Source organism: Mesitornis unicolor, unplaced genomic scaffold (genome assembly GCF_000695765.1).
Source record: "Mesitornis unicolor isolate BGI_N332 unplaced genomic scaffold, ASM69576v1 scaffold42948, whole genome shotgun sequence".
NCBI lineage: Eukaryota > Metazoa > Chordata > Aves > Mesitornithiformes > Mesitornithidae > Mesitornis > Mesitornis unicolor.
In genome coordinates, this window is record NW_010200637.1 from 1148 (window position 1) to 11598 (window position 10451).

Consider the following 10451-nt stretch of genomic DNA (forward strand, 5'->3'; position numbering starts at 1 on the left):
GGTGCGGCAAGCAGCCGGTCACCGGTGGCTGGAGGCGACTGCTCAGGTGAGAAATCCTCTTCTTTTTGTTCACAGGATCGATGAAATTGAAACTGTAAAGCCGTTTCTGTAGCAATAGTAACAGTAATAATAGTAGCAGCAGCAATAGTAATAGCAGCAGCAGTAATAGTAATAAAAGTAACAGTCATAGCAGCAACAGCAGCAGCAGCAATAGTAATAGTAAATTAATCAGCACAACTAATTTTCCCTCCCATTCTGTAAAAAACAGGAACATTTCTGAACAGGCTATTGTTGAAAATTGTAAAGAATTGAAAAAACCAAAAAATTGGAAAAAAACCCCAAATATCTTTTTGTATCTAAAAGCAGCTGTCAAACAAGGAACAGCGAAACACAGATTATTTCATTCTTAAGTTTCTGATCTTACAATCTAGCAAGTTTTGCCTTCAAATCTACAGCTAAAAGGCTTTGGGAGAAAGACGCTCTCCCCAGCACCTCTATCAAAGGCTCCACCAAACCGAGGAGGTCAGGTCGGTGTTGTTCAGATACAGATCTCAGCTGGGACGTAACTGAGGTCAAAGCCAGCTTCTGCTGTCACACAGCCACGTCCTGTACTACAGCAGCCCGGGTGTGCACACAGGAGTGCACGAGAAGGGAAAAGCTGTTAAAAATTGGTAAAAAGCCCCAGTTTTCCCTCATCTGTCACTCCAGCTGCAATGCCTGTTCACATGCTCCTCTCCACCAAGCGCACGCTGCTGCTGTCCACGTACGAAAAGGACCTGGGGTGTTGGTGGCAGCAATGCCCATGAGCCAGCAATGTGCCCTTGAGCCAAGAAGGCCAACGCCATCCTGGGGTCACCTGGATGAGAAGGGGTGGGTGTAGGGCACAGAGGTTCTCCTGCCCCTCTGCTCTGCCCTGCTCACACCACAGCTGCAATCTTGTGTCCAGTGCTGGGCCCTCAGCTCCAGAAGGACAGGAACTGCTGGAGAGAGTCCAGCGTAGGGCTACAAAGATGCTGGAGGGAGTGGAGCATCTCCTGCTGAGGAGCGGCTGAGGGAGCTGGGGCTCTGGAGCTTGGAGCAGAGGAGACTGAGGGGTGCCCTCATTCCTGGGGATCCATTGGGAAAGGGCAGTGTCAGGAGGAAGGAGCCAGGATCTGCTCTGGGATGGCCAATGCCAGGACAAGGACAATCGTCCCAAGCTGCAGCACAGGAGGTTCCAGCTGAAGATGAGGCCAAAGTTTGTGAGTGTGAGGGTTCTGGAGCATGGCCCAGGCTGCCCAGAGAGGTTGTGGAGTCTCCTTGTGTGGAGACACCCAAAGCCCTGGCCGTGTTCCTGTGTGACTGCTCTGGTGATCCTGCTCTGGGGGGGTTGCACTGGGGGAGCTTTCCAGGTTCCCTTCCAACTCTTGACATCTTGGGATGCTGTGATACAAGAGGCATCTTGGACCAGGAGTGTGGGCACAGCTCTGTGTTGCCCTGCCAAAATCAATCCAGGTCCTGTGTGCACAGGATCCCTCTGACTGGAGGAAAGTCAGGGAGAAACAGTGCAGTGCCCTCCCTCTATTTAAACCTAAGTATCTCGGTGGTGAAAGGCCTCCCCTACTTCCCACACACAATCTGTCGTGTTCTTCAGATCTCAACTGCATTTACTGAAGTGCAGTTGCAATCACAGAAAGTATCACACTTTCCCTTCAAGTAATCCCTTTTTCTGCAGAGTTTCCCAAGGTTCATCTAAAAGAGTTTGCATTGCCCCCTGTGCACTGGTAAGAACTTAGAGTGTCTGCATTTTGGGCCTGAAAAGGCTGGGGGAAGGCAGATGTGGTACCTGCTTCAGGTTCAGAGCTGCCTTTTCACACCCTGCGTCAAAACGGGGGCTGAAATTGATGCCTATAGGAAAAAAATATTCCTCCAAGTGTGAATTACTACTGTAATTTGTCCTTACTCTAGACTTTTCGAAGCTTTATATTGAAATAGCAGCACAAGGATGTTTGTGCTTATTTCATGTCTGATAACCAGCAAATCACAAAGAGCCCTGAACACCACGCCACAAAAATACATACGAGTCTTGTGTTTAGAGGACCTTCCTACACACCACATAAACAAGTTATGCGGCCATGCAAAACAGCTCTAACTATTTAACCAGAAAGTACAGGGTTGTGCAACAATAACGGGCAACCAAGAGGTTGGGCAGGCGAGCTTAGGCTTCTGCAAGGTCAATGTGCTATGGATGGACAGTTACGATTCAGGCCAATTTTGGCTGTTCGAACACAACAGGGGCAGCCTCTGTCGGAGACCTAGGTGTATTTACAAAATACTGCCTGTTTTTCTGGATACTGCATGTTTCTCTGAATATTTTAATAAACGTGCTGAAATACCACTATACACCACTACAGCAGCCCTTAACCTAAGTGACCGGAAGATTTTTTGCAGCCTTTGACAGCGCAAGCATCTCCAAAGTAACGGAGTTATCCAGTTAGAAATACACGCTTCTCAGTTTTTCGGGTGTTAAAGACAACGTGAGTGCTTCACGTCACATCTGTAACACCAACATGAAGTGTGGTAGCTCTTAATACACTGTAAATAATGTTAAAAACAAATAAAAATACCAGAGTTGTTAGCTGACGATCCTTCTTAGCAGTTTCGGCAGGCTCCAAATTATCGGTGCTGGTGGCATTCTCAGGCGGGTTTGATTTTCTGCAAGGATGACCCAACACTTCAAGTTACAAGGTAGAAATGCCTGTGTCATCTCTCTTTCATTACAGGGGAGACAGACATTAATTTCCCAGGAAAAGCTTTTAAAACAACTGTTTTTCCTTCCCCTAGAGACTGAACTTACCTAAAAAGTATAAACTCCAATGACTGTTTATCTATGTCATTGTATCCAGGCCAATCTTTCTGAATGTCTTTAAACATAGAATCCTTCAGAGAGTAAGAATTATCCTTCGGATTCAAGTTTGCTACCTACAGGCAGACATTTAAGAAAATAAATGTTCATTACACCTAAATGCAAACTACAGAAACAAGACTGGTACTGCAAAGCTAAATCAACGATGAAAACAAAACCACACACCGGTTTTCCAGGATCTTTTAAGACGTAAAGGTCAAAGTAGCACCAATTTTAAAAGATGTGGTCAATTTGGGAGGTAGAAATTTGGATGCAGGGAAGCCCCAAAGCGCTGCAAACCTGTATGAAATGCACTCTATGAACACTTCTCTCTGCACCACGTATCTGGGTTCCTGTCTTCCACACAGCTTTGAGAACCCAGGCAAACCATGCCCAAACTTTAGATCTTCCCTGCATGGAACACGCTGAGAGGCCAATTTCCTTATTTCTATTTAATTTTCCTTTTTAAGAACCGAAGGACACTATCTCTACACGCAGACTCAGATTTGTACAACTTTGGGTTGAATCTACAGCTTTCTATGGTGATTGAGAAAACTGTAACACTTATAAGGAAAATTACAGCTTGGGGCTAACACGGCTTGGGAGAATAACACTTAAGAGTTAACAGGATAGCAGTTATTCAGCTGAAGCAGTAGATCTTAGGTCACTGTGTAAAGGGAGGTGGGCTATGGACAGTTCCTGATAAGGCCAAGGATGTCCTGCCTGACGCGTCTCACGGCTTCTGATAACAACAAGAACATTGCGGCCGGCTTTTGGAGAAACACCAAGGGTCCAGTTCTCTCTGTCATATGGGATAACCCAACTGGCACTAAACTTCTTGTAGTACAAAGATGAATTATTCATCCATTCCATTACTTTTAAGCCATATTGAAGTTTTACTGATTGGGCGAAAAAAAACCCATAACTGTACCCAGATCTAACAAGCTGTATTTCGAAAACCAAGATTTAGTGCTAAAATGTTGAAAGAGGCCCAGATGTACCCTTTGTTTTCAGACATAGGGTTCTTTACAGCAAGCCACCGTCACGAAAAGCCGTGTGCGTGCCTGGCTGTGTGCCCTTGAAAATAAAATGGGTTTTTATCTTCCTCAGGAAAAAAGATGAAGTATTCCCAAAAAGTTAACATTTCATAGTCAACTTAAAGTGCAAAATAACTGCAATTCACGGGCAAGAACACGGCTCTCATTAAATTGCACGTCTGTAGGGTGGAAAAAAAAATCATTGTACAAGGCAAACAAAGCAACAACAGTTAACATACTCAAGGAATGAGTTTTTAAAATTCAGTGTAGGATCAAAGCTGTAGAAATGCTGAATTTTACTCACTTTAACAGGTTCCAAAACACTTTTTTCCTAGGTAAATATGAAATATTCTCACTTAACTCATGCATAATTCAGCCACAGTCTGCGGGTATGGGAAGTATTTAAAAAGGCAAAAAGCCATGTGTCTTACAACACTTTAAGACACCTTTTCTGAACTAATTTAGGAGGAAATTAATGTGGCGTTTTTGAACACACAGCTTAAAAGTTTCAGCAGTAATATTACAAGCTTAGCAATAATTTTGATGGGCATGAGAAAGAAATACAAGTGGAACTTTGCCCACTGGAAAAGCTACTGAATAAAAAAGGTTTCCAGTAAGATACGGGCACAATCCACACGACAGCAAGGAAACGCTACGCTCCAAATGAGACCACAACATTTTTCATTCATGGTTTGGCTGGAACGCCCTTCCCTGGATTGCAATTTTAGCAGATCCCAGGAGAAGGCAAAGGCCATTTACAGGCCAAAAACCACGTTCAAAGGAAGTGCAAACCAATGCCATTACCGCACTTCTCTCCTCAGAAACAAATCACAAGAAATATTAAGGACTATGACAAATTATTGTGAGAACACAGGGTTAGCTTCTCTCAATTAAGCCGTTAAGCAGCCTAAGTAAAGGACTGAGGAAAAACTAAAACATTAGGAGCAACAAGGCTAAAACCAGTTATTTATTGCCTGCCATTCTAGCAAAACAAAAACACTCCTCCAAAATTTTTCATCTTTAGTTTCCTCACATTGCCTTACAGTTCGGTGCATCCGTATAAAGTTGTCTGAAAACCCTAAACGCGGCGCCTTACACAAGTTATTCGTTATTTTCTCATCTAAATACAGGAATAACACCCCTCAGAATGAACCGAGGAGCAGGCTGGAAAAAACGCCGGCGCGAACCCCGCGATCTCACCTGCAGAAGGATGGTTCCAAGGGAGTTCCTGTCCTTTTGGCTGATGCCGTCCTTCTGCAAGCGAGCAAGCAGCTCTGGTTTCTTGTAGCTCCTGAGCGCCAGCAGGTGGATCACCCTGTCCCGGTACGGCCGCTGGAAAACCACGTTCTGCACCGGTGTCTTCCGCACGGTGGTGGCGGGGTTCATCGGCATCGACCGCTTCCTCTGGGGCGCGATGTCTGTAGAGCTTTGTGGCGGTCTTCTGACCTGCCTTCTTCTTCCTGAAGTGAAGGGGAAAGGAGCAAAACAAATACAAAGGGGGGAAAAAAAACGAACAGAGTGACATTAGAAGTGGAGAGAAGAAAAGAAAGTTGATTTAAAAGAATCCACCAAGACAGATAAACTCTAAAAACTGAATTTAGTTTGCATTTCAAGAGCTGTAAGAACAGGCAGGTAGTAAAGCTGCGCTGAGCAAGGCATTAATAAAGAACTATTCAATATAAAAAATAGCTGGTAAATGAGTGAAACTGGTACAAAAACGTTACCGATTACTTACACAGATGGTGCTTTTATTACTTTACAGTTTATAAGCCTAAGCACTGAATACCCAACATGAGGAATGTTTACAGAAAAGCATTTGAAAGTGTGACGTAAAAGCCTTCCCATTAATGTAAAAGATTCCCCGTTAATGGCCAGGGAGACCAAGTCCGCATTACTAATTGCATCACTGCTTAAAGAAACCACGATCACTCAGTGTTGGACACTTCAGTTATACCCCATTTTACCCTGAAATGTCGTTCCTTTGTTAAATAAGCCCAAGCCTGTCAGAAAGAATACACCAAAAATACAACAGCTCTTGGGATCGAGGCCAGGGAAGTTCTGGAACGTGGCCTGCACAGCATCTTGGACCCAACTCTATAGAGAGATGCGTTTCTCAACTGGAGGAACAATGCAAGTGATATACCCAGAATTGAAAAACACCACCACCTTATGTGAGTATCAGTTTTCCGGAAAATGACCCAAACTTCTCTACTCTGCATTTTTAAATAGCATTTGCTATCAGACAGGAAAAACTAAAACCAACGCAAACACTTATCAGGATATTACAGAAAATCATGGCACTAAGCATTGCCTGCAATCCAGTAGGGGATGCGACAGAAACTCGGCATTTTTCTGAAACCACCAGCTCGTGTTTGGCACACGAGGCAGACTTCATGAGCACTGCTGAGAAAAATCGGGATTTCTCCCAGGGATTGGGCTGTGCTGATGCATTGCTCCTCCTCAGCGACACAAAAAAATCTCTCTCCATTTCGCAGCGCAGGCCAAACCTTTACAACCTTTCCACCCTGTGCATTCCCTGGACTTTGCCCTTCTGGTTCTCAGGAACAAACCTGAAAACCGCACAAGCACACACGGTTACATCTTTAGAGCAGCGTGGACTTGCCAGCCGTTTACCGAAGCATTACAAATGGTTTGACAAGTTAAATTCAGTGTAGACACAACCGCCAGGCACAGTGGATGCTGTAAGCAGACAAAACAACTCCTAAAGTCATGTCTACGAATCACTTAAAAAAAATAACTGAAAACCTAACCAAATATTAACACGATTAACAGCCTCAGTTCCTTATTTGCACTGCATGAAGCACGTTGCAGTCACCAGCAACTGGGCCTGCGCTCCTGAGCTTTGCCAATGCCAGTCTGAAGCAAAAGTATCCTCAAAAACTGTAATTATGCTACTGCCAGTCTTCAGACCCCGCTTAATTAACGTTAACTATTCACTTAAATTCTACTTCAACAAGAACCAGCAGATCGTTCGCATGTAGCACAGAACTTCCCCAATGAGAAGCTATGAAACAGATGAGGGTGACTCCATGTCCTGCTGTCAACCCCTGCCCTGCGCCCTTCGTATCACGGCCGCACATTTTTGGATCTCAGCGCTGTGACGGCGCTGGCCGAGTGCTCTGCAGGAGGCTGAGGCAGAGCAAGCGTGGCACCGTCGCTGCTGGGGATGCCCGTGCTGGCCGGGGACTGCAGCCGAAGCCGAGTGAGCGCCGGTTGTACCTAACGAAGGCTGTACCTGGTTCAGGTCGCTGCTGCGGGCAGGACCACCGCTGCCTGCACCACCGAGTGCCTGCAAGGCGGGTGTCACCTTGTGTCCATCCGCAGCCAGCTCCAGGCTCCCCAGGGAAACTGTGCTCAGAGCGGTTTAACATTGAGTGATACCACCTAAACACTTTGTTTTGTGGAAAACGATGAAATCCATGGGAAGATGACAACATTACCTGAACTTAACTTAAAGAAAACAACAAACCAACAACCAACCAAAAAAACCAAACCACGGTCTTGTGGGAACAGTTGCTTACTGATGACCAAGACATAAATAAAATTTAATCAGTATTAACAAAAGCAACATTTTTCATATTAAACGTAACGAATTTGTATATGAGACTTGCTCAGTGTTATTTCTTTTAGATTGCAAATCAAGATTGTTCAGCACAGTATTTAGGTACTGAGAAGTGCTGTCATAAAAACAAAACATTAGCTACTAAACCAGAAAATTTAAGTGCGTGAGGTGGTAAAAAACCCTCACCTCAGTGGTCAAAATTTCAACCAGTCAAGTGATATGGGAATAAGGAAGGACTGGCAGGCTTTTTTTTTGGGTGGAAAAAAAAATGGCTAATGTCTGAATGCCGCAACAGGAGACTGCAAACGTGAGACATGACCTACACCGAGATCTCTGAGCACATCACCTTTCCCAAGAATACACTGAAAAGATGAATTACTGAATTCGAAAACTTAGATATCTAGCAGAAAATGAAATATGACCATACCTAAAATGGGTTTGCTAGGCTTGATAAACTTTGCACTTCGACTGCGCGACTCCTCTTCTGCCTGGGCCACGCGTTCTCTGGTCGTCGGGTAGGAATCATTTGTTGCACATACCATAATTTTACTCTGTATAGATCCCATGCAACTGAGCTGCGAGACTCCAGAACTACAAAAACATTGAAAGAGGTTGAGCCCAAGCACTAGTTCAGAAGTACGGTTGTGTCAGGAACTTTAAAACTTGTCTTAACGGGCGAGGAAAAACGTTCCCCAGTCATGACAGCTAGCTAGGGAGCGAACATTTCCAACTGTCACTACACATGCAAAGTGCATCAGTTTTACCTGCCGGTGTAATTACAATTTCCTCATGTTAACCATGCTTCAGAGGCAGACTCAGGGCAGCGTTGGTGGCTGCAGTGACAGGGACAGCTCGGGCAGTTACACAGATTCCCAATGGAGGGCAGGTCCTGTCCCAGAGCCTGTCCACCATCGGCCTGGTCCTCAGCTCATCACAGGGCTCACAGAGGCCTCTCCTCCGCCTGAGGTGGCCCATGGTGGCCCCAGGCCCTGCGAGGCCCAGGGAGGGCAAGCCAGGCTCCCCTCATCTTGCTTTCAAAACATCCACCTTCCTCGTTGTGTGACAGCGCTGAGGGGTGCTTGCGCTTCACCCACCCCCTTTCTCTGAGGATTCATGTCTGGGAAGAGCCGACCCTACACAAACGTGAGGGTGGCACGGTCTCTTCCACACCATCATAGCAGGCGTTGGGCTTCAGGAAGTGTTTTGAGGGGGGCCTGGCCCTTCACGGTCAGTCCAGATGGGCTCCTGCACTGCGCTGCGCCCCAATGGGACGGCACCTCGACTGACGAACAGCGGCTTCGTTTAAACCCGTCTAACTATCGCTGCTCTGAGCAAGCGCGTTGTGCGTGCACTGGCCATTGCAACAGCTCTGACCAGAGCAAGGACATTGGCTTTAGCTAACCCAAAACACTTCAATCACCCTCAAACTCCCCCATTCAGGCTCCAAGAAGAGGGTCAGGAACCTCGGGTCTCAACTCAGTCCATCGTTTCTGGAAGTCACAAAGCCGGACCAAACCACTGACCAACATTTCAATACAGCTGCCACTTTGTCCACAGCCTAGACTTGGGTACTGGTTCCTCACTACGAAATCAGCACTTTTACAACAGAAAAAAGGCCCTTCTTGCCACCGAAAGCACAGCTTTTACCCGCTGCCCATTTCCTTGAAATTCACTGCCTTTATGAGCTTTTTCACCACGGCAGTGGCTGAGCACTAAGACACTGGGTAAAATGCTGGGCGTTTTCAAAACCCAAGCCAATTCTGAAGCTAGAGCTGCCTGGCACACAAAATCGGACTAGATCCCCTGCAAAGGTCATTGCTGGTTTTATTTTCTTTTAAACATCTCTGTGTGTAACGCTACACGAGTTTTGCATCAACTTTGCAGACACAAACCCACAGCTGGCTGCAAAGGACCTCACAAAAGCTATTCTGAATGAGATTTTTAAAGCCAGTTAGTGAAACCACATAAAACTACCTAGGCACACTATGCAGAATTATTAAGAGATAAAGCAGCTTAAATTCTTACTTTTAAAACAATATAGTTTAATTCAACTGAAGGTGCTCCTTCGCAGAGGAGAAAGTGCCCTCAGAGATGCTTGGGAGAGACAAGCCAGGAACAGAGGCAGGACCTCTCACCCTAGCGTGCACTCCAGTCTCAGCTGGAAATGCAGTTTACTTTTAAAGAAAAAAGGGGAAAAAAGAAGGGGGGAAAAAAAAAGACCCAGACCAGAACCAAAAACCCACACTGCCCCAGGCTCCCCCAGGTCTGGCACTAAACCATTCGTCTTATTCCCAATCCCATCGGCGAAGTGAGTTCACTGAAAGGCTCTATTGTAGCAGAAAAGACCCAGTGCAAGGGGTAAAAAGAGGAGGATGAGGGTGCTGAGAGATCTCCTGTTAGGCAGGGAGCTATCGAATCAGTTTTGTTATTGCTCCCAAAACCCGCTCTCTATCTTGACAAATCTCTGTTTTGAAACTGAGGGCAGAAGCGCTCCTGTGACCGAGAACCTGAGCAGCGCCTTTTGGAGATGTGTCGTTGTGCCCGATGGCTATCAGCTCCCCAGATCAATACACAAACTGCCTGCACTGTCCTAGTTAGCCAAATGGGACAAACGGTTATTCAACACCGCTGGGCTACATCCATACTACGCAGAACGTCATATTCTAGAGGCTGCAGCAAACTTAATGTCAAAGCACGGTATTCTGTTGCCTTTTTGGCAGACGTTAACACTGTCGACTTCGACTCAAAGGACCAGGACAAGGTGCTGCTGCATTATGTTTGGGTTCTGAAACACCATGGTCATGCAGCTACGGGTAAGGTCACTGATTTATGGTAGTTCTTCAACTAAGACATCTACCCATCATGGCCAGCACGCTGCCAGCCATAACCACATCTACACATGGCCATACAAAGGATCTAATGACCTATTAGAGAGCAGCATAGGGGA

The 10451-nt window shown here is 45.8% G+C and overlaps 1 protein-coding gene across 1 annotated transcript in view; it reads right to left on the minus strand.

The window, feature by feature from the left end:
* The window catches only part of LOC104544840 (RNA polymerase II elongation factor ELL2-like), a gene marked incomplete at both ends in the record, with an annotated part of 8528 nt that extends 433 nt beyond the window's left edge, over positions 1–8095 (minus strand). The window contains 5 exons of the mRNA XM_010189818.1: positions 23–106; positions 2607–2694; positions 2837–2961; positions 5122–5381; positions 7932–8095. Coding sequence (XP_010188120.1) covers positions 23–106; positions 2607–2694; positions 2837–2961; positions 5122–5381; positions 7932–8095 — 721 coding nt within the window. The remainder of the gene's footprint in view (positions 1–22; positions 107–2606; positions 2695–2836; positions 2962–5121; positions 5382–7931) is intronic.
* Between the last annotated feature and the right edge of the window lie 2356 nt (positions 8096–10451).